Source organism: Scylla paramamosain, chromosome 3, assembly GCF_035594125.1.
Source record: "Scylla paramamosain isolate STU-SP2022 chromosome 3, ASM3559412v1, whole genome shotgun sequence".
Taxonomy (NCBI): domain Eukaryota; kingdom Metazoa; phylum Arthropoda; class Malacostraca; order Decapoda; family Portunidae; genus Scylla; species Scylla paramamosain.
In genome coordinates, this window is record NC_087153.1 from 24,050,357 (window position 1) to 24,075,123 (window position 24,767).

Genomic DNA, 24,767 nt, shown 5'->3' on the forward strand with positions numbered 1-24,767 from the left:
AAGAAAGGACATGACCAAGTTGAACATAGTTTTGCTGCTTACTGTCCTATACTCCCATCAAGAACATATCATGCTTTAATGTGCATTACATCTACAGACACTCTTTTTTTTATTACTTGTGCTATTAACAGTTAATCACCGTCGATTTTAAGATATCACATTGTATTACATTGTCATTGTACGCGAAGGAAAACTTGCGGAAGTTGGTAACAGTGGTGATAGGGTATTGTGCTTCTTTCATCTTTCCCATAAAAAATAATACCCTACAACGAATAAAAAGTACATAAACAAAAAAAAAAAAAAACTCCAATATAACAAAGAACCTATTTGGTTTAATATGGTACAAATATGTTTTTTGTGTTCTTGTACAAGAATCTCATTTGACGAACGGAAAATAAAAGGCGGGTGCTTCGATGGATTTCACGAATTGATTTTTTTTTTTTTTCAAGTACATGTTTCATTCGATTTTCCTGAAAACTTTCCCACAATTTTTTTTTCTAGATGACTGATGAATATAGACAGGTATAACACATTACGATAACCTGCATTGCACATACGGTAACCAGGTAAAAGAGTAGTGGTGGGCTGTGGGCTCACATACGAACAACTTCTGTTGCCATGACTTTAGGAAAAGACACTAGTTTAGAAATAAAAATTATGAAACTTATGTATTTACAAATGGAACATTGTACATGGGCGACTTTATAGTGGCTACTTCAGCGATTGTTGTTAGTACATGAATGAATTAATAAATTAATTAATCAAATAATTAATTAGCTGGATTGATTTTACAAGTGACACGACACGTCACGATTTTGGTAGCTCGCCGTTATTCAGTCTAAATCAAACTAATGTTTCTCAGCTACTTTACGCGATTTGGAGATAATAATAATAATGATAATAATAATAATAATAATAATAATAATAATAATAACAATAATAATGATAATGATAATGAGAATAAAATAATAATAATAATAATAATAATAATAACAATAATAATAATAATAATAATAATAATAATAATAATAATAATAATAATAATAATAATAACAATAATAATAAAAATAATAATGAAATGATTATGCGACACAACTACAGATTCATTTATGTTCATCACATATGTAGGAGACCTATTGGGTATTGATCGTCGAGATTTCACATTGTGTTATCCTGACTACAGATTATAAATGCGTTTTTGTTTTGATAGACTGAGAAACAGTTAAATCAGGCTAGTTTTATTATTTTTCCATGACCCTGATGTATATTTTTCAGTGACCTAACGTAGACTCTAACTCCATAAATATTTCAAGGTTGCTATATATATATATATATATATATATATATATATATATATATATATATATATATATATATATATATATATATATATATATATATATATATATATATAAACCTTTCAAGATCTAACTCCCCTCGTGACTTCTGGCATCTAACCAAAAATATCTCCAATAACTTTGTTTCTTCTTCTTTCCCTCCTCTATTTCAACCAGATGGCACCACTGCTATCACATCTATTTCTAAAGCTGAACTCTTCGCTCAAACCTTTGCTAAAAACTCTACCTTGGACAATTCTGGGCTTGTTCCTCCCTCTCCTCCACCCTATGACTACTTCATGCCACCTATTATAATTCTTCGCAATGTTTTCCATGCCCTCGCTGGCCTAAACCCTCGGAAGGCTTATGGACCTGATGGGGTCTTCATATTGTTCTCCGAAACTGTGCCTCCGTGCTTGCACCTTGCCTAGTCAAACTCTTTCAGCTCTGTCTGCCAACATCTATATTTCCTTCTTGCTGGAAGTTTGCCTACATTCACCCTGTTCCTAAAAAGGGTGACCGTTCTAATTCCTCACACTACCGTCCTATTGCTTTAATTTTCTGCCTATCTAAAGTTTTTGAATCTATCCTCAACAGGAAGATTCTTAAACATCTATCACTTCACAACCTTCTATCTGATCGCCAGTATGGGTTCCGTCAAGGCCGCTCTACTGGTGATCTTCTGGCTTTCCTTACTGAGTCTTGGTCATCCTCTTTTAGAGATTTTGGTTAAACTTTTGCTGTTGCCTTGGACATATCAAAAACTTTTGATAGAGTCTGGCACAAAGCTTTGATTTCCAAACTACCCTCCTACGGTTTCTATCCTTCTCTTTGTAACTTCATCTCAAGTTTCCTTTCTGACCGTTCTATTGCTGCTGTGGTAGACGGTTACTGTTCTTCTCCTAAATCTATTAACAGTGGTGTTCCTCAGGGTTCTGTCCTGTCACCCACTCTCTTCTTATTATTCATTAATGATCTTCTAAACCAAACTTCTTGTCCTATCCACTCCTACGCTGATGATACCACCCTGCACTGTTCCACGTCTCTTCATAGACGTCCAACCCTTCAGGAGGTAAACATTTCGCGCAGGGAAGCCACAGAACGCTTGACTTCTGATCTTTCTAAAATTTCTGATTGGGCAGAGCAAACTTGGTATTGTTGAATGCCTCAAAAACTCAATTCCTCCATCTATCAACTCGACACAACCTTCCAGACAACTATCCCCTCTTCTGCAATGACACTCGACTGTCCCCCTCTTCTACACTGAACATCCTCGGGCTGTCCTTTACTTATAATCTGAACTGGAAACTTCACATCTCATCTCTAGCTAAAACAACTTCTATGAAGTTAGGTGTTCTGAGACGTCTCCGCCAGTTTTTCTCACCCCCCCCAGCTGCTAACTCTGTACAAGGGCCTTATCCGTCCATATATGGAGTATGCTTCACATGTCTGGGGGTGTTCCACTCATACTGCTCTTCTAGACAGGGTGGAATCAAAAGCTTTTCGTCTCATCAACTCCTCTCCTCTAACTGACTGTCTTCAGGCTCTCTCTCACCGCCGCAATGTTGCATATCTAGCTGTCTTCTACCGCTATTTTCATGCTAACTGCTCTTCTGATCTTGCTAACTGCATGCCTCCCCTCCTTCCGCGGCCTCGCTGCACAAGACTTTCTTCTTTCTCTTACCCCTATTCTGTCCACCTCTCTAAAGCAAGAGTTAACCAGTATTCTCAATCATTCATCCCTTTCTCTGGTAAACTCTGGAACTCCCTGCCTGCTTCTGTATTTCCACCTTCCTATGACTTGAATTCCTTCAAGAGGGAGGTTTCAAGACACTTATTCATCAATTTCTTACCACTGCTTTGACCCTTTTATGGGACTGGCAATTCAGTGGGCATATTTTTTTATTGGATTTTTGTTGCCCTTGGCCAGTGTCCTTCCTATAAAAAAAAAAAAAAAAAAAAAAAAAAAAAAAATATATATATATATATATATATATATATATATATATATATATATATATATATATATATATATATATATATATATATATATATATATATATATATATATATATATATATATATATATATATATATATATATAGATAGATAGATAGATAGATAGATAGATAGATAGATAGATATACTGGCGGATCCTGCTCCTGGTGAAGGAGGGCTGATAAACAAGATGGGCGCCATACCATGCCATATTATATATATATATATATATATATATATATATATATATATATATATATATATATATATATATATATATATATATATATATATATATATATATATATTACCTTGATCGAGTCATGCTTTGTCCGAACGCCGTTTACTCGCGCTTGGTGACCAAGCAGCCGATAGCAGGCTGCCAGGACAACCCCTTTGGGGGGACGACAGGGTAGCGGGCTAGGCCAGCACTATTCACACCTACCGCCTTCGGACGGCACAGGTGATGCGAAACCTACCTGCCGAAGTCGCCCCCGACAGGATTCCAGCTGAGGATGCCACCCTCAGACCAGGCGGTTGGCTACCTGAATTACTAGGCCCGCAGCAGCAGGAAACACCATTCGCTGACGTACGCCTTCTGCTATAGCGCCTCTGGTCTGAGAGACGAACACAGAGGCTCTATGCCCGCCCCTCGGACCAGGGGAGGACTGGTACCGCATCCACACCGTGTACCCCTTTATCAAAGCCATGAACCCGCTGGTCTACAGGCAGGAAAGACGCTACCTTCCCACCGTCATCCTGGAAACGCCAGAGTGACTACCGATGCCGAGGGTAAGTGGGTTTGGCCCACCGCCGCGGCAAATCACTCCGATGGCCCCCACCCCCAACGGGATAGAGAACCCGAAGGAGCAGGAAGACTCCGGATCAGTGAAGCTGTTAAGGGCTCCGAAGCCTGGCTGAACCCCATTGCTCTATGAATGTCTGAGAAGGGAGGATGGAATATTGTCCAACTCCCCGCCTCACATTCACCTCGTGGGGAAGCACTTTAGCCGTAGGCCCAATCCTGCCCCGGCAGGCTTGTTCCTACGTTACCAGCGGGCGCCACTAGGAGGCACACATCCCCAGTAACTCTCAAGGAGGGTTTTCACGTCACTCGGGGAGTCACGACATGACACCATCCCGGGCCCTCCAGGAGTCATAGTTACTCCCGCCATATATATATATATATATATATATATATATATATATATATATATATATATATATATATATATATATATATATATATATATATATATATATATATATATATATATATATATATATATATATATATATATATATATATATATATATATATATATATATATATATATATATATATATATATATATATATATATATATATATATATATATATATATATATATATATATATATATATATATATATATATATATATATATATATATATATATATATATATATATATATATATATATATATATATATATATATATATATATATATATACAGAGAGAGAGAGAGAGAGAGAGAGAGAGAGAGAGAGAGAGAGAGAGAGAGAGAGAGAGAGAGAGAGAGAGAGAGAGAGTATTATAAACTAAGTGGGCAGGATCCGTTACTGGATTTGAATCCACCAAATCCATCTGACGCCGCTTGGCGCGCATTTTTTCTTTTTTTTTCTTTTACAATTACAAATACGATAATGTTCGCAATTTCTTTTATTTGTTTTGTATGTTTATTATTATTATTATTATTATTATTATTATTATTATTATTAGTAGTAGTAGTAGTAGTAGTAGTAGTAGTAGTAGTAGTAGTAGTAGTAGTAGTAGTAGTAGTAGCAGTAGTAGTAATAGTAATAGTAATAACAAAATTACTATTACTATCATTATTATTATTATTATTATTATTATTATTATTATTATTATTATTATTATTATTATTAATAGGCTAGAAATAGTGTTCACAGGAGTAATACCTCCCTTCCCCACAGATCTCATTGAATATTTGACAAGGTGCAATTTAGGTTTTAAGGGGGGAGGGGAGGGGCAAGCCCCCCTGGATCCGCCACTGTGTATTTACCTAGTTGTGGTTTACGGGAGGGAAGTAATCTCATAGCATCTCGTCTCTATCTATATCTGTCCAATTTGGTCTTAAAAGTTACAGCATTGACAACGTCTTTACTGAGTTCATTCCATTTGTTCACACTTCTATGAGGAAAACTTCTAGTGATCTAGGTGGAAGCCGCCAGGAATATGAGAAGAGAAAACCGACAGGCAGTTGCAAGTCTTTTAATCTCTTAACTCGCCAGAGATAGAGAAGAGAAAACCGACAGGTAACCGTCAGCAGTTGCAAGTCCTTTAATCTCTTAACTCTTTTTGTTCACCAGCTAAGGTTGTATTTATAGCCACTTGTTAGACTGGTTAAACTCTCTCTATCTTATTTAACAAAAACATGAACATGTACACAAGAAATACTGAACATAAAAAATGATATACATAAAGATATGGACAAAGAGAGTGAATGTGTGTGTGTATGTCTGTGTGAAGAAAGGAGTAATATGATGTATAGAAAAGACGTGTAACGTATGTGTCGAAAAGCGTGCACAGAATGTGTATGTATAAAAAAATGAGGAAGAAGAGATGAAAGACGAAAAATCTGTGCAGTAGAAAGAGAACGGGAGGCTGAAAACATATAAGAGAAAACGGAGTGCTTGGAGCGGTGACTTGTGTTTACATTACTGGTTCTGAGAAGCGCGTAAGTTTTAGTGTACCCTGAATATGAGAGAAAATGGGATGTTTCTATGGCTGACTAGATTATTTGCTACATAACTTCCCCCGAGTGAGGAGGCACGACGAACGATACGTGCTGCTTAGCCGGGGCGCGTGGTGCTGAAGGCGTGGCCGGCGATGTCGGGTCGTGAGGTGCCGTCGGGGTGTGCAGGATGTAGGCGGGCTTGACTCGGTCTATGGCTATGACGTCGGAAGAGCCGTTTCTGTTGATGGTGATGTTTTTCCTCGTCCTGCGGAGGACCTCGAAGGGGCCTTCGTAGGGGCGCTGTAGTGGTTTACGGACAGCGTCAACCCTGACGAAGACGTGTGTGCAGTCTTCGAGGTCCTGGCTGATGAAGGTCTTGGCGGGGTGCGTGCGAGGTTGCACCGGCTGCAGGCTTCTCATCGACTCCTTAAGACTGCTGGCGAAGTCTTGGACGCTGCAGGGGCCGGCGTCGGGTGAGCTGGTAAGGAGCTCGCCAGGGAGTCGAAGAGTGGTGCCGTATACGAGCTCGGCAGAGGAGTGGTGAAGGTCCTGCTTGAGGGACGTCCGGATGCCGAGGAGGACAAGGGATAAGGTGGCGTTCCACTTCTCGCGTTGGTCGCTGGAAGCCATCAGTGACAACTTCAGCTGGCGGTGGAAACGTTCCACTGTAGCGTTGGCCTGAGGATGGTAGCTGGCAGTCCTGTATCGTCGAATGCCGAGTAGTGTCATCAGTTTGTTCCAGACACTGGACTCAAACTGGCCGCCGCGGTCAGAAGTGAGGCTGACAGGAACACCGAAGCGTGAGATCCACGTGCTGATAAAGGCACGTGCAACGGTGTCAGTGGAGATGTCAGTCAGTGGTGCAGCTTCTGGCCAGCAAGTGAAGCGGTCGACACAGGTGAGGATGTAGCGGTAGCCGTCGGAGTGAGGAAGAGGGCCAACGAGGTCGATATGGACGTGTTCGAAGCGTGTGGAGACTGGCGTGAAGGTGGCTGTAGGGGAGCGTGTGTGCCGCGTCACCTTGGAGGCCTGACAGGTGGTGCACCTACGTGTCCAGTCTCTCACGTCCTTGTTGATGGCGGTCCAGATGAATCGGGACGTCATCATGTGTTGTGAAGCTCTGATGCCAGGATGTGAGAGGTCGTGCAGCTGACGGAAGAGTGGATACCTGTGCCGTTGAGGCAGGTATGGTCTGACGGTGTTGGTCGAGACGTCAGCGTAGATGTGCACTTGAGTGCCTGGTAGCTGTACTCTCTTCATCTGTAGTGCGGTGTTTTCTTTTAGTTGCTGCAGCTCGGCGTCGTCGGCCTGATCGGCAGCAATGGCGGCGTAATCGATGAGAGAGGTAGATGTGGCACAGATGTTGCGTGACAGGGCATCGGCTGGGGCGTTATCTTCACCTTTCACGTAACGGAGGTCCGTGGTGAACTGAGAGATGAAGTCTACGTGGCGCAGTTGACGTGGTGAGTAGGATGACTTGTTCTTGATGAAGGTGCTCGTCAGCGGCTTGTGGTCAGTGTAGATATGAAACTGACGTCCTTCGACAAAGTACTGGAAGTGCTTCAATGCCTTGTAGATGGCGAGGAGCTCTTTGTCGAAGGCGCTGTACTTCTTCTCGGCAGTGTTGAGTTTCTTGGAGAAGAAGACGACGGGTTTCCAGGCACCGTCGATGTGTTGCTGTAGCACTGCTCCAACTCCGGTGTCTGAGGCGTCCGTGGCGATGGAAGTAGGGGCGTCTGGGGCAGGGAAACTGAGCGCTGTGGATGTGAGCGCCTTCCGGGCAGCGAGGAAAGCGTCCTCAGCTGCGGGCGTCCAGGCAAGGGTGACGGACTGGCCTCGTTTGGCTGGCTTCACTAAGGCGTAGAGAGGCTGGAGGAGGAGCGCGCATCGGGGAATGAACCTGTTGTAATAGTTCAGCATCCCGAGGAACTGCTTCAACTGGCGCTGAGTTGTTGGCTTCGGGAAGTTCTGGATGGCAGTACAGCGACTTGCAGTTGGGGTGAAGCCTGAGGAGGACACAGTGTGGCTGAGGAAATCGACGGAAGGCACGCCGAACACGGACTTGTCGGCGTTGACCTGGATGCCGTAGTCCTTCAGACGAGTGAAGACTTGCTCGAGGTGTTGGCGATGAGCAGCGTCGTCTGGGCTGGCAACTAGAATGTCGTCGACGTAAGTGAAGCAGAACTGCAGTCCTCGCAAAACTTCGTCCATGAAGCGCTGGAATGTTTGAGCAGCGTTCTTGAGACCGAAGGGCATCCTAGTGTATTCATATAGTCCGAAGGGCGTGATTATGGCCGTCTTCGGGATGTCCTCGGGGTTGATGGGGATCTGATGGAAGGCCTTTACGAGGTCGATCCTGGAGAAAATTGTAGAGCCGTGCAGTTGTGAGGAAAACTCCTGAATGTTAGGCACTGGATACCTGTCCATCTCGGTGCGGGAGTTTAGGGCTCTGTAGTCCCCGCAAGGGCGTATGTCACCGTTTTTCTTGGGGACGACGTGAAGCGCAGACGACCAGTTGCTGGAGCTTGGGCGGATGATGCCTTGCTGCATCAGAGACTCAAACTCGGCCCTGACCTGTTTGTAGCGTTCTGGTGCTAAGCGACGAGCCTTGGCGAAAACAGGTGGTCCGGTGGTCTCTATGTAGTGCAGGACGTGATGTTTCACTGGCTGCGTGGCTGAGTATGGCTGTGTTAGTGTTGGGAAACCCTTGAGGATGGCGGCGAAGGGGTTATCTCGGCAGACTGCGGAGATTCCGGTGCTCTCGCCAGGTGCCGTTCGGCCACGGGTCCGCAGGGAAGTGAGACGATCCAGCAGCGTGCCGTGCTTCAAGTCGACTAAGAGGTCGTGGTGGCGTAGGAAATCGGCGCCTAGGATGGGTTGGGTCACAGCTGCCATGTAAAAGGTCCAGTCGAAGGAGCGGCGGAGGTTGAGTTCGAGGTGTAGTGTCTGCCGCGCGTACACAGGGATTTTCGAGGCGTTGGCTGCATAGAGGTGCGTGGTTACAGGCAACCTCTTCTGGCTGTCTGTGGCAGGCAGGACACTGACCTCAGCGCCGGTGTCGACGAGGAACTTAATTCCGGTGCGTCGGTCGTAGACGTGAAGTAGCTGTGACTTGGGCTGGCGGATCGTACGCGCCGTGAACGTCCGCCCGTTTAGTTTGACGCCGGGGTGGTGTTGTAAGTGCAGGGTTGGGTGCACTTAATGGCCTCGCTACCGAACCTGCTGTGGTAGTAGCAGACGCCCGGGGTGCGTGTAGTGCTACGTGACCGAGAGCGGTAGCGAGGGCGTCGAGGTGACGGTGGGCGGCGACGCTGGCGGGTATTTAGTCGTTCCTGCATCGCGCTGACCTGCAGGGCCAGCTGCGACACAATGTGGGTGAGTTGCTGGACGTCTGCCGTGTTAGTGACAGTGGCGACTGAAGACGGTGGCATTGCCGACGGAACTGTCGGAGCCATGGCCGTTTCTTGTTGCTGGCGCCAGGTGCCAGTGAGAGGTGGCAAGGGACGCCTGCTGGGCGCCACTGTGCAGTGATGGTCCTAGGCACGTACTTTACCGCACTCGCACTTACGGCTTGGAACGCACTGCCGTGAACGAAGTGTGTAGTCTGTGTGTGTGTGTGTGTGTGCGCGTGTATGTGTAGGTGTTGGTGTCTGGCACACGGGGGTTGGTACGCGCTGATGCACACTAGGGAGTTTTCTAGGGGCAGGGGTTAACACACACAGGGGGAGGGTGGACGACGGGGGAGAGGGGAGGGACGGTCGAGAGCACTAACACTTTGGTGGGGGAACGTTGCAGGGAACGCCGCCCTGTTGTCGAGCGGAAGACGGGAGTACCGGTGCAGGGGGCGCCGCCCTGTTGTAGAGAAGCGAAATCAGGGCCAGTGGGGTCACGGCCGGGTGGCGGTGACCGTGCGTGGTGAGCCGGAGAGGTGTTGCTGCTGCTGTGGTGGTGATGGAGGCTGGGCAGCAGGTGTGGCAGGGGTGGCAGGTGACCAGGCAGCAGGTGGAGTTGGCGCGGTGGGTCACGGCAGCAGGAGAGGGAGTGACCTGGTGGCGGTGGTGAGGCGGCAGGTGAGCGTGGCCTCAGTGGCCTGGGTGGCTGGCGAGGCGTGGTGAGTCACAGCTGGGAGAGAGGGTGGCTGGTGACTGGTGAGGCAGCGGCGGTGACCACGGCTGCCGGGCTGGGTGACGGTGTGTGTGTGTCGCGTGGCGGCTGGCCGGGCTGGGTGGCGTCGGTGGGTCACGGCTGGGCCAGGCTGGGTGGCGGTTTGGCCGTGGTGGTCCGTGTCAGGCGGAGGCTGACCTGGGCGAGGTACCTATAGCTGTGGCGACGCTATAGTGCTAAAGAACCTGGGACACAGCATTGGTGGAGCTGGCCACTACGGTCTAACTCCGAGTCACCATTTCTAGTGATCTAGGTGGAAGCCGCCAGGAATATGAGAAGAGAAAACCGACAGGTAACAGTCAGCAGTTGCAAGTCCTTTAATCTCTTAACTCGCCAGAGATAGAGAAGAGAAAACCGACAGGTAACCGTCAGCAGTTGCAAGTCCTTTAATCTCTTAACTCTTTTTGTTCACCAGCTAAGGTTGTATTTATAGCCACTTGTTAGACTGGTTAAACTCTCTCTATCTTATTTAACTTTTATTATTAAAGGTTTATTGAGTATTATGTCAACATATACATATATACATATTGCACAAAGGAAAAAATATACATGAATGTACATAATACACAAAGCGGGCACCAGCCCGCAGGTGGGGGAGTCTTGGGTCCCGGTGGTGGGCGGTGCGGTGGCGCGGCGAGGAGTGCTGCTCGCCGGTCAGGAAAGGAGCTGCGACCTGTTCAGCGGGGCGGGGGCGCTGCCCTGAGAACTCGCAGCATCAGGTCTGTGGGCGTGTGGCGGACGATGAGGGCAGCCCTGGCCTCGCGGCTGCTGAGGAGATCACCGCCTACAGGATGGGCCGGTGGTGGCGGCGTTGGTCTGAGGGCGGCGGTGGCCGGACAGGACAGTAGGTAGTGCACTAGCGGGTGGCGGCTGTGCCTCCCGCAGTGGTCGCACTCCTGCCCCCGAAAGTCGTCGTACAGCTGTTCCCTGGTGCAGTAGCCCAGCCTTACGCGTTGCAGCAACACGCCGTCTGCTCTGGGCTGCTGCTGGGAGGCGTCCAACGACTGGTAGCCAGTGGCGGAGGCGTACCAAGCTGCCTGTCTCTTCCTTGTTTCCAGCTGCCGGTGCGTGTGGCGGGCGCGCTTGGTTGCGGCGAGCCTGGCTTGCGCCCTCACTTGGCTCAGGCTGGGCGGCACATGCCTTGTCACCTGGGGGCCACTAGCAGCTCTCTTGGCGGCTGCGTCAGCAGCCTCGTTGCCTCGTACTCCCACGTGGCTGGGTATCCAGTTGAGCCTCACCCGCCGCCCCTGCGCGGCGAGGCTCTGGAGGCTACCCAGGATGGCGGTGACGAGGCCCACGTTGTCGCTGGGATACGGCTGTTGTAGAGCCTGTAGCCCCGTTCTGGAGTCGGTGTGGAGCACCACGGTGCGCTCCCGCCGGTGTTGAGCGTGCTCCAGGGCCAGCAGGATGGCCACCAGTTCTGTCTGCAGGGTGGAGCAGTGGTCGGGAGTCCTCTCACACACCTCGGCCCCTCTGGTGATGGCAGCAGCGCCCGTCCTTCCGCTGTCAGGGTCAGCCGAGCCGTCGGTGTAGTACACAACACTGTCTGGCTCGGTGACCTGCGCCATGGCCATGAAGGCGTGCTGCCGCATCTCCTCCACGGCGCAGAGCGCCTTGCTGGCGGGCAGCTGTGTGGCGGAGAACTCTGCCGCGGGTGGCTCCCACGGGGGTGGGGCGCGGAAGGTGGGGGCAGGGAGGTCCGCCTGTGGCCAGTTCTCCATGCGAGCCAGGTTGTGGGTAGCCAGCGTGCACTGCAGCAGCCACGGGTTGCGGCGGAGAGATTCGGCACCCTGCGTCCCCGCCAGCCTTAGTCTCCTCTGTGTCACTCCCTCCGCGTCACGCTGCAGCACCCTCGCTACGCGGCAGGCCGTGATCTGCTGTACCCTGGTGGTGAGGGGTACCAGTCTGGTCTCGCTCTGCATGACGCATGCGCTGGACCACCTCGGTGCCCCCAGCATGGTCCTCATTGCGGTGTTTTGTAGCACCTCGATCCGCTCCTGCTGGTTTGGAGAGAGTGCTATGAGGACGGGGGCGCTGTAATCCACTAGCGAGCGAACAGCGTGCACGTAGTACTGGCGCAGGACGGAAAAAGTGGCGCCCGCGCTGATTCGCGTCATGGCCCGCATCACGTTCAGCCTAGACTGCGTCCTCTCCCTCAGGTAGGCGGCGTGGGCTGTGAAGGACAGCCGCTTGTCCACCCACACACCGAGGTACTGGTAGGAGTTGGTCCATGCCAGCTCAACTCCCTGGACGCGGAGCCGCCAGGTTGGGTCTGCCGCCTTCACCATCATGGCCCGGGACTTCTCTGCCGAGATCTTGAGCCCCAGGTCCTGGCATTTCCTGCTGATGAGGTCGAGTGCCTGCTGCGTCCTCCTGAGCTTGTTGCCCCTTCCGGTGACGACGAGGGCGAGGTCATCGGCGTAGCTCAGCAGGACGGTGCCAGCGTGGAAAGGCAGTGCCACTAGCTGTTCCATCAGCAGGTTGAACAGTAGAGGGCTGAGGATGCCGCCCTGGGGCGTCCCGTTCTCAAGTACCTTGAAGGTCGACCTCAGGCCCTGGAACCTAACCCTGGCGCGGCGGCGCTGCAGGTAGTCGCGGAGCCAGGCCAGCAGCCTTCCTCGCACCCCTTTCCGCACGAGTGCGTCGAGGATGGCGTGAGGGCTGGCTAGCTCGAACGCCTTCTCGAGGTCGATGAAGACGATGACGGCGGGGCGGTGGTCAATTTGGGTCAGCAGGGCGAGGATGCTGTCTGCCGTGCTCACTCCGCGGGTGTAGCCGAACACATGTGGGTGAGAGGGCCCCACGCGCCACTGTAGCCGCGCGAGCACCATCCTCTCAGCCGTTTTGGCCGTGCAGCTGAGGAGAGAGATGGGTCTGATCTTGGTGGGCTCCCTCGGCTTTGGAATCGGCTGAATGTCGGCTTCCTTCCACGCGGGCGGCAGACAGCCCGCCATCCATGAGGCGTTGATGGTGGCCAACAGCGCGGCGTCCCCAGCCGGCCCAGCGTGCGCCAACATGGAGTATGGCACGCCGTCCGCCCCCGCTGCCGTGTCGCGGCCTCTCCTCCTAGCCCGCTCCAGCTCTTGAAGGGAGAAGGGCTGGTCAGTCACGTCGGCTTCCTCCATCGCCTCCCTGACAGCCTCGTCGCGGTGTGGTCGGAGCTGCTGCTGGATGCGTTGTATCTGGGGAGGAAGCTGGTCACTGGAGCTCCGCGTGGTGAACATGGTGGCAAGCCTCTCTGCCTCCTGCTGCGGGTGCGGGTGGGCGGGCGGGCGGGGCGGGGCAGCGCCGGAGGCTGTCCTCACGCTCCTCCACAGCTGGCCTAGAGACGTGTGGTGGCTAAAAGTGGCGCACCACTCCAGCCACTTAGCCTCTCTGGCCCTCAGGGATACCTGCCGTGCGCGGGCCACCACATCCTGTAGGAGTCTTAGGTTGTTGGGGTTGGGGCGCCTTTTGTACAGTTTTCTGTGCTGGTTGACACGGTGGTTGTGCTCGCGCACCTCTTCGTTGTAGTACCACCAGTCTGTCCGGTGGCGGCGGCTCGGGGTGCACCTGGGGATGGCTGCGGCGGCTGCGGTCTGGATGGCCGTCGTCAGGTCCCTCTCCTGCTGATGTAGGTCGGCGGGCGGCTGATAGGCGGCCCACCACTCGTCAAGAGAGGCCTGAAACTTGGTCCAGTCCGCTCTCCTTATGTTCCAGCGTGGGGGCGGGCGGGGTGGGACCGGCGGGGCCACTGGGAGGGTGGTGAGGGTGGCAAAGTGGTCGCTGGTGAGGGTCGGGTGCACCTGCCACGTAGCGCCTGCCGCCAGGTCACTCGAGACCAACGTGAGGTCAAGCCTTCCTCCCCGGGTGTGGGTGGCCTCCCCTGTATTGAGAAGGCACACGTGAGGGATTTCCTCGAGCAGCACGGCCAGGTGGCGGCCCGTTTCGTTGGCTGGGGACGGTGACTGTAGCATGGGGTGGTGGGCGTTGAGGTCGCCCGCAACCAAGAGACTGGAGTGGGAGGCGAGGGTGAGAAGCTCTCCTGCCTCCAGCTGGTGTCGCTGGCTCCTGTATACGTTGTATACCAGGAGCGGGAGACTTCCCACCTGCAGCTCCAGCGCCAGGACCTCCACACCGTCCCCGCAGTTGACTGGGGCTGCAACCCTGCGGTGAGGGATTGTGCTCCTCACCAGCGCTGCACAGCCTCGGGTGCCCTCCGCTGTGGGGAGCGAGTGAAGGGTGTAGCCCGCCACCCTCCATTCAAAGTCGGCGGGCGTCAGTGTTTCCTGGAGGAGCACAACGTCAAGGTGCTCCTCGAAGACGGCCTGTAGGACTTGATGTCTCTTGGGTCGCAGGCCCTGCACGTTCCATTGCAGGACTCTGAGCCTGGGGGGCCCTGCAGGCTGGTCCGCGTGGGTGGCGCCCTCAGCATATCTCCTCTCCATGTTGGTGGTGAAGGTCTGGTGGTTGGAGGGAGGGGCACAGACGTGGGTCCCTCGAGTTCAGCGGTGGTGGCAGGAGGCCGCACTCAGAGATGGCCGTGGCCGTCTCCTGGCGGAGAAGCGCGTCCAGATCGTCCCGCCTAGCGGGGACGTGATCAGGGCTGGCAAGCAGCTCCGCCATCAACTGCACCATCCGCGCCACGAGGCAGTTGACCACCGCGCGGGTTTCTTCGCTGAGACAGGCGGGCACCCCGTGGAGAGGATCGCTCGGGACCATGGCTCTCCTCCTCACCGTTGTCGGTGCTGGGCCTGTCGCCGCACGGGCGGGGGCGTCGCCGGGAGGGTCTCTCCCTTGTGTGCCGCTGCTCGGGTGGTGGGGCTTGGCTCGAGCATGCTTGGTAGGGGTGCTACCTGAGCGAGTGGAGGGGTGGGCGGAGGGGATGCGGCTCTCCGTGCCTATGGCTGGAGGCTGTACCTCGGGTCGGCGGTGAGGGGGTTGCCGGTTAATCTCTTCCGGTCTTGCCGCTGGCTGGGACGGGGGTGGGGGGGTGGCTGAGGGGGCCTGCCGCGGGACCCAAGCTGACCTGACTGGAGGTGGGGCGGGTGCAACGGGATCTCGCGCTGACCTTCCTGGCTGGCCACGTGGTGGATGCTGTTGCTGCTGGGGCTGAGCGATCTGTTGCCGGGGCTGCCCATGCGACGCTTTATGGCGACGTCGACGTTGCCGCCTTGGTGGCGCCTGAGACTGCTGTTGTTGCTGCTGGCGTGAACGAGGCATCCTACGGAGCCTCTCAGGGCACTGGGGGTTCCACGCGTGGTGGTTTTTCCCACAGTTTGGGCACCTGGCGGTGGTTGCCTCGTTGGCCTTATGGCGGGCGATGCACTCCTCCGTCGGGTGGGGCAGGCTGCACACGCCGCACCTGGCGGCATGTTCGCACCGCGCCTGCAGGTGGTTGTACCGTTGGCACCTGTAACACCTTACAGGCTCACCTTGGTAGGGGCGCAGGGAGTATCTGCCCCAGCAGCCGAGATCCAACTTGGCGGGCGGCGGCCCCACACACACAAGTAGCACCTGTCTCGTGGGCAACTTGTCCCTCCTGGAGGTCAGACGCTGGGCGGAGGTCACCTGAGGGTGAGCCTCTACCGCCTCGAGAGGCAGGTCGAGCGGGTAGCGCTCCAGCACCAACTTGTGCCTCTTTTCGCTTGGGTCGAGGAGGAGCACCCTGTTTCCTTCCTCCGCGATGCGGCGCAGGAGTGCCGTGGAATCCTCGTCCTTGGGCGTGACCACGTGCTCACCCTTGAGATTAACCCTTACCTGTATCCGAAGGGTCGGATACTCCCTCTCGAGGGCAGAGATGGCTCGGTAAGAGTTCTCGTGTTCGCCCAGGCTGCCCAGCTTGAACTTGGGCCTCGGGGGCTGGTGGCGGCGAGCTCGGCTGGTCGTGACGGTAGTCCATCCTTGCTCCTCACCGCCGTCCTGCTGCTGCTGCTGCACCACGTCGCTGAAAACGGAGAGGTCGAGTGGGGCCCAGTCCGCTTCGGTAGCGTTGTCCTCCTGCCATGAAGGCTGGAGGCTGCGGGTGGCTCGCTTCGGTGAGCGCTCATCACTGCTGCTCTCCTCCAGCAGGTTACGGGCCGCTTTCTTGGGCGTGGAGCACTTTAGGGATGCTGAAGAAGAGGATGCTCTTGCCCTCTTCCCTGAACCGTTGTTCAGCACTAGCACTTGGTCACTGTTGAATGCCATGACGATTGAACGAGGCGGGAACGACACACGTGGTATTTAGGGTAGGTCAGAGGGAGCGTGGCAGCGACCACGTCCGACCCCGACCGTGGCCCAGTCTTTAACTTCACACCGTCCATCACATAATGATATTGTATTCTTTTCTTACTCTTACCAAACTTTATTACTTTACATTTACTTAGATTAAATTCCATTTGCCAAGATTTACTCCATCTATTTATCTTATTTAAATCATCTTGCAATACCATACAGTCATTTACATTTTCTATCCTTCTCATCAGCTTACCATAATCTGCAAATAAGTTCATATAACTATCTATTTCTTCATTTATGTCATCCGCATATCCCTGTGGGACAGATCCTCAGATCCCCGAGGGACATCACTAGTTACTTTCAGCCAAGATGAATTTTGGTCTTATATTACAGTTCTCATCGCTCTATTACCCAGATGATCCTCCATCCACTCCAGCAGTCTTCTTCCAATTCTTCCATAATTTTTTATCTACCATAGCAATCTTCGGTGCGGTACTTTGTCAAATGCCTTCTTCAAGTCTAAGTAGACACCATCCGCCATCCGTCTCTCTCCTGCACAATATCAACTACCCTTGAATAAAAGAACAACAAGTTCATGGAGCATGATCATCCCCTCCTAAATCCAAATTGACAATTCACTAAAACTTTCTTTCTTTCCAAGTATTTCATCCATCTTTCCTTTATTGTTCTTTCATATATTTTTCCTACAACACTGGTCAAGGACACTGGCCTATAATTTAGTGGGTTTTCCTTATTTCATCCTTTGAATATTTGTGTAATATTTGCTCTCTTCCAGTCTTTTGGTACTCTTCCCTGTGATAGTGATGTCACTGTGAATTTTATCAACCACTTGTTCTCTATATTCCTTCAATATCCTGTTTGATACTCCATCTGGACCAGATGCTTTATTTACATCAAGTTCTTCTATCATCTTAAGTATTCCCTCATAACTGACTGGGACTGTAGTTAGTTATTCCTCACCATCTTATCCCTTCCAGCATCAAACTCCCCTTCCTCAGTAAATACCAATCTGAAACTATTGTTCATAACCTCCGCCATGTCCTGCGCATCCTCATAAATTTTTCCCTCAACTTTCAATCTTGATACACCTTCCTTCTCCTTCATCTTTCCATTAATATGTGTAAAGAATAGTTTAGATTAATTTATACACTTATCTATTATATCTCTTTCATAGTTTCTTTTCTCCATTCTTATTATCTCAATGTACTTCTTTCTAGCATCAATATATTCCTCCCATCTGCTCTCAGTTTTCCTCTTCTTCCATCTATTCCAAGCATTTGATTTACAATTTCTAGCCTCTTTGCATTTTGTATAGAACCATTCTTTACCCTTCCTACATCTCGCTCTTCCCCTAGGTGTGTGTGTATTTACCTAGTTGTATTTACCTAGTTGTGTTTTACAGCAAAAGAGCTGTCCTGTCTCCATATCTATAAGCATCCAGCTTAACTTTAAATTCATAAATATTTGTTGCTTGTACCACCGTTTCATCTAAGTTGTTCCATATTTCTATGCTTCTATTTGGGAAACCATATTTCTTAATATCTCTTCTACTTGCTGTTTTCCTCAATTTCACTCCATGTCCTCTTGTATCTCTTGGGTCCCACACAAATAAGTCTTCTTTGTCAACTTGATCCTTACCCTTTAAAGCTCTGTATATAGCAATCAGGTCCCCTCTTTCTCTTCTCTCTTGTAATGATGGAAGCTTCAATCTCCTTAATCTTTCTTCATAGGTTAAAGCTCTCAAACTTGGTACCGATTTGGTTGAAGCTCTTTGGATCCTTTCTATTTTCCTTATTTCCTTTTTATTATGGGGTGACCAAACAATTGTGGCATATTCCAGTTTTGGTCGAATCACATATTCCATCAACTTTTTCATCATCTCTTCATACATGTAAGCAAATGCCCCTTTCATCTTTTTTAGTAACTCATAGGTTTCCCCAAACTGTTTTGTTTACATGTTTTTCGGGTGATAAATTATCACTTATTGTAATTCTCAAATCTTTTACTTCTTTGGTTTTCTTAATTTCCACTCCTCCCATGGTGTAGGAACTTGTCAGTCTTCTTTTGCTTTTTCCTGATTCCATCACCTTGCATTTCTTTGCATTGAATTCCATTTGCCATTTCTTACTCCATTTATATATCTTATTAAGATCTTTCTGTAATATTTCACAATCCATATTGTTTTCCACTCTTTTCAATAATTTGTGTGTGTGTGTGTGTGTGTGTGTGTGTGTGTGTGTGTGTGTGTGTGTGTGTGTCTGTGTGTGTGTGTGTGTGTGTGTGTGTGTGTGTGTGTGTGTGTGTGTGAAAAAAATCTCCAAAGTTACTCTTGCTAAGGACGACTTGCTTCCACCACCTGAGGCTCCAATAGTGAGGTGAATCCAGAAGGCCCAGGGAAAAGAGGGGGAGGAGGAGAAGGGGAAAACCGAGGGGGGAAGGAGATGAAGAGTAGGAGGAAGGGGAGGAAGTAGATATAAAAAAAAAAAAATCGATGAAGAAGAGAGAGAGAAAAAAAACAAAAACAAAACAAAGAAGAAAAGATTGAAATAGTACGCGAGAAGGAGGAGGAGGAGGAGGAGGAGGAGGGGGTGGTGGTGGTGGTGGTAGTTGCAATTATATATACAAGACCAGAATACAAGCCATATCTAAACAGCCGCGGGAAAGATTTCAAATGTTTAGCGATGCCAGCAGCTCCCAGATATGTTGAAAACCACGCCAAAGACAAAGGAAAAGCAAAGTAAAAGCTAGTAAGTACGTAAGAGGAGAGAGAGAAGAGGAAGGAAAGAAGGTAGATAAATAGATAAATATATAGGGGAGGGAGGGGATGATTCATATATAGCGAAAACAAAACTGAGCGAGGAAAAGTGGAGGAATAAGAGAGAGAGAGAGAGAGAGAGAGAGAGAGAGAGAGAGAGAGAGAGAGAGAGAGAGAGAGAGAGAGAGAGAATTAATAAAGCTAGTATTTGAATATCCTAACGTGATACAATGTCCCCAACTCTTCATCACTGTTGCCTCCATCCACTAATCCTACATTATCCTCTCTTCATAGACCTATAGTCCCTCACTCTACCCTACCCATGCTTCCTCACCTCCTTCATCTCCCATGCAAAGGGACCTGATTTACCTTACAGAAGAAGGAAAAGATGAAGGAAAAGATGCTCTCCACTCCCCAGCATCTTCTCCCCTTTCTCTTTTCGTGTCTTCCTCTCCCTTACCATTTCTTCTCCTCCGGGTAGGAACAAAAAGACAACACAACACACTTGAGTATTGCCAACGCCTCGGGATTCTGTCCGAGGTGGGATGGAGGAGGAAGAAGAGGAAGGGGAGGATAACAGCTGCAGGGGTTTGGAAAAAAATATAAATAGCTTCGATTCACCAACCTTGTGTGTGTGTATGTGTATGTGTGCGTGTGTGTGTGTGTGTGTGTGTGTGTGTGTGTGTGTGTCCATCTAACACACACACACGCACACACAGAATTGGTTTGGGTGTAGTAAGTTTTTTCAACACATTCTAGGTACTTCATACAACAGTAACGAGGTGTGGATGGTGTGTGTGGGTGTAAAGTGGGTGTACTATGGTAGGCGATGAAATAGAGCACAAATAGTTGGGAGAGAGAGAGAGAGAGAGAGAGAGAGAGAGAGAGAGAGAGAGAGAGAGAGAGAGAGAGAGAGAGAGAGAGAGAGAGAGAGAGAACGACATTAACAACAACAAGATGTCAAATAATCCTAGGCCTTACGGCAGACTGGAGGAGGAGGAGGAGGAGGAGGAGGAGGAGGAGGAGGAGGAGGAGGAGGAGGAGGAGGAGGAGGAGGTGGAGGAAGAGGAGGAGGAGGAGGAAGAAGAGGAGATGCTGGAAGTTAAACTGTAGCATCTGGTTCCTCCCACGGGTTTGTCAGTGGCCTCCTCCTCCTCCTCCTCCTCTCCTTCCTCAAGTTGTTTTCTTTCCTATAAAAGTCATTCGATGTATTCCAAGGTGTGTGTGTTTGTGTGTGTGTGTGTGTGTGTGTGTGTGTGTGTGTGTGTGTGTGTGTGTGTGTGCTTGCTAAAATAATGACGCTGCAATTCCTCTAATAAATAAAAAAAGTAAAATAAAATAAAACAGAAGAATGTAAATACGTAGTCACTAAAAGAGCATCCAGGTAACTTTGAGCATGAGCTTGTCTTTTTTGCCAAGCCCTTCCCCTGTCCCACTGCCCTCTTGGTACCCACTTACCATGCTAATTGAGAGAAGAGGAGAGACACTAGAAGAAAACTAGGAGAGGAGAAACAATAATAGGAAAATGAAGAACGAAGAGAAAAAAATAAAGGAAATGGAGTTAGAAAATGAAGGAAGAGATGGCAAAATTGCGAAATGAAAGTAGATGAGATAGATAGATAGATAGATAGATAGATAGATAGATAGATAGATAGATAGAGAGAGAGAGAGAGAGAGAGAGAGAGAGAGAGAGAGAGAGAGAGAGAGAGAGAGAGAGAGAGAGAGAGAGAGAGAGAGACGAGGGTGGGCGTGTGATGTGATGCGGATATGAGGAATGAGATGAGACGAGACGATAGAGGAAGAAGGAGTGGCTTCGGGTGTGACTAGGGACAACGCAGAAGATGGGGCAGAGCAAGATGGGGCTGCGTGATGGGTGGAAAACTGCATGGGAAAAGAGACAGGGATAAAAAATGGTAAGAGACAAGGCAGAGATAGACGAGGCGAGACTGAGATGAGGGAAAGCAAAAATTTGAGTAAAGATGAGGGAATGGGCTGCATGGGTTTCTGGAGTAGGCAATGCAAGGAGTGGAAGTTGAAAGTGATAAAAGCGATGAAGTAAAGAAACAAGGTTAGAGAGATCTGTAGTAAAAAAAAAAAAGAAAATGTAAGGTAAGTAGTGAGATCTGGGATGCACCGATTAAATAGAGAAGGACGAAGATAAGGAAAGGGACAAAATGGGATTGTGCTGAGTGGAGTAACATAGAACGATGAATTAAGGAGAAAATCTTGGAGAATTTTTTAGTAGCAAATTTTAAGGTAAGGAGTGAGAGCTGGGGTGCACCGATGAAACAGAGAAGGACGAAGGTAAATAAGGGAATGAGATGAGGCTGTGCTAAGTGAATACAAGGAAATGAAATAAGAGGGCAAGGTTGGAGTATCTTCGTAATATAAAACATAAGGTAATGAGTGAGAGTTGGGATGCACCGATGAAGTAAAGAAGGGAGATGAAAGTAAGGAAGGGGGAGAGATGGGGCCAGTCTGCTTGTAACGTTAAAGGGCTGGGTAATCAACAGGTGTTCTCGAGTCCAGGTAACCGGATTATCGCCCTCCATGTATTAAATTCAACCTTATTTAGGCGACCGCAATGGACCGTGCTTCTGAGGATGTTTGCTGGGGAGAGGCTGAGAGGAGAGAGAGATGGAAGGGATGGGCATAGAAGAACTGTGAAATGATGGAGAAGGGCAGGGGAAACTCAGGGAGGGAGAGGAGGAGAGGGAGAGTTAATGGTGGAAGCCGAAATAGGTCTAAGGACAGGGAAGAAAGGAATGAATGAATGAATGGAACGTGAGTCGAGAGCTGGATGGGATGGATAATGAATTAGACAGAGAGAGAGAGAGAGAGAGAGAGAGAGAGAGAGAGAGAGAGAGAGAGAGAGAGAGAGAGAGAGAGAGAGAGAGAGAGAGAGAGAGAGAGAGAGAGAGAGAACGCTTTGATCTTGTCGTTCTAAAACATTAGAGTGTATTCTCAACAGAAAGCACCGACCTGTTCACAACCTTCTTTCCAATTGTCCGTATGGATCCTATTAAAGACGATACACTTCTGATTTAGCTTTTTATACTGAATCTTTGTTTTGTTAAGGATTTTGGCGAAACCTTTGCTATTGATTTAGACTAGGGGTATCAAAACTCATGGCCCGCGATTATCCTAAGCGACCTGCGAGGTGAGGTGTGATTTTCCAGCGTTTTTTTTTTTTTTATTATGTAGGAAGGACACTGGCCAAGGGCAACAAAAATCTAATAAAAAAAAAATGCCCACTGAAATGCCAGTCCCATAAAAGGGTCAAAGCAGTGGTCAAAAATTGATGAATAAGTGTCTTGAAACCTCCCTCTTGAAGGAATTCAAGTCATAGGAAGGTGGAAATACAGAAGCAGGCAGGGAGTTCCAGAGTTTACCAGAGAAAGGGATGAATGATTGAGAATACTGGTTAACTCTTGCCTTAGAGAGGTAGACAGAATAGGGGTGAAAGAAAGAAGAAAGTCTTGTGCAGCGAGGCCGCGGAAAGAGGGGAGGCATGCAGTTAGCAAGATCAGAAGAGCAGTTAGCATGAAAATAGCGGTAGAAGACAGCTAGATATGCAACATTGCGGCGGTGAGAGAGAGGCTGAAGACAGTCAGTTAGAGGAGAGGAGTTGATGAGACGAAAAGCTTTTGATTCCACCCTGTCTAGAAGAGCAGTATGAGTGGAACCCCCCCAGACATGTGAAGCATACTCCATACATGGATGGATAAGGCCTTTGTACAGAGTTAGCAGCTGGGGGGGGGGGGTGAGAAAAACTGGCGGAGACGTCTCAGAACACCTAACTTCATAGAAGCTGTTTTAGCTAGAGATGAGATGTGAAGTTTCCAGTTCAGATTATAAGTAAAGGACAGACCGAGGATGTTCAGTGTAGAAGAAGGGGACAGTTGAGTGTCATTGAAGAAGAGGGGATAGTTGTCTGGAAGGTTGTGTCGAGTTGATAGATGGAGGAATTGAATTTTTGAGGCAATGAACAATACCAAGTTTGCTCTGCCCCAATCAGAAATTTTAGAAAGATCAGAAGTCAGGCATTCTGTGGCTTCCCTGCGTGACATGTTTACCTCCTGAAGGGTTGGACGTCTATGAAAAGACGTGGAAAAGTGCAGGGTGGTATCATCAGCGTAGGAGTGGATAGAACAAGAAGTTTGGTTTAGAAGATCATTAATGAATAATAAGAAGAGAGTGGGTGACAGGACAGAACCCTGAGGAACACCACTGTTAATAGATTTATGAGAAGAACAGTGACCGTCTACCACAGCAGCAAGAGAACGGTCAGAAAGGAAACTTGAGATGAAGTTCCAGAGAGGATACAAACCGTAGGAGGGTAGTTTGGAAATCAAAGCTTTGTGTCAGACTCTATGAAAAGCTTTTGATATGTCCAAGGCAACAACAAAAGTTTCACCAAAATCTCGAAAAGAGATGAGATGTGAAGTTTCCAGTTTAGATTATAATTAAAATGCGGACCGAGGATGTCCAGTGTAGAAGAGGGGGACAGCTGAATGTCATTGAAGAATAGGGGATAGTTGTCTGGAAGATTGTGTCAAGTTGATAGATGGAAGAATTTAATTTTGAGGAATTGTTAAATACTAAGTTTGCTCTGCCCTAATCAGAAATTTTAGACAGATCAGAAGTCAGGCGTTCTGTGGCTTCCCTGCATGAACTGTTTACTTCTTGAAGGGTTGGACGTCTACGAAAAGACGTGGAAAAGTGCATGTTGGTGTCATCAGCGTAGTAGGGGATAGGATATGAAGTTTGGTTTAGAAGATCATTGATAAATAATAGGAAGAGAGTGGGTGACAGGACAGAACCCTGAGGGACACCACTATTAATAGATTTAGGAGAACAGTGACCGTCTACTACAGCAGCAATAGAACGGTCAGAAAGGAAATTTGAGATGAAGTTACAGAGACAAAGACAGAAGCCGTAGGAGTGCAGTTTGGAAATCAAAGCTTTGTGCCAAACTCTGTCAAAAGCTTTTGATATGTCTAAGGCAACAGCAATCAGGTAGTGATCAGATAGAAGGTTGTGAAGTGATACATATTTAAGAATCTTCCTGTTGAGGATAGATTAAAAAACTTTAGATAGGCAAGAAATTAAAACAATAGGACGGTATTTTGAGGGTTAGAACAGTCGCCATTTTAGGAACAGGCTGAATGTAGGTAAACTTCCAGCCAGAAGGAAAGGTAGATAGACAGAGTCGAAAGAGTTTGACTAAGCAAGGTATAAGCATGGAGGCGCAGTTTTTGGAGAACAATAGGAGGGACCCAATCATGTCCATAACCCTTCTGAGGGTTTAGGTCAGCGAGAACATGTAAAACATCACTGTAAAGGATTTTAATGGATATTATAAAGGAGAGGAAGGAACAAGCCCTGAATCATCCTAGATAGAGTTTTGTACAAATGTTTGAGAAAAGAATTCAGGTTTAAAAGTAGATGAGATAGCAGTGGTGCCATCAGGTTCAATTAAAGGAGAGAAAGATGAAAAAAGCAAATTTATTGGAGATGTTTTTGGCTGGGTGCTAGAAGTCATGAGGGGA

General features: G+C 48.7%; 1 protein-coding gene across 1 annotated transcript; it reads right to left on the reverse strand.

The window, feature by feature from the left end:
• Positions 1 to 10,918: 10,918 nt before the first annotated feature.
• LOC135096523 (uncharacterized) lies at positions 10,919 to 16,409 on the reverse strand. Its single transcript, XM_063998061.1, has 2 exons — positions 14,856 to 16,409; positions 10,919 to 14,683 (listed from the first exon to the last, which is right to left on the reverse strand). The coding sequence occupies exons 1-2, from the start codon at positions 16,407 to 16,409 to the stop codon at positions 10,919 to 10,921; spliced, it is 5,319 nt and encodes a 1,772-aa protein (XP_063854131.1).
• Between the last annotated feature and the right edge of the window lie 8,358 nt (positions 16,410 to 24,767).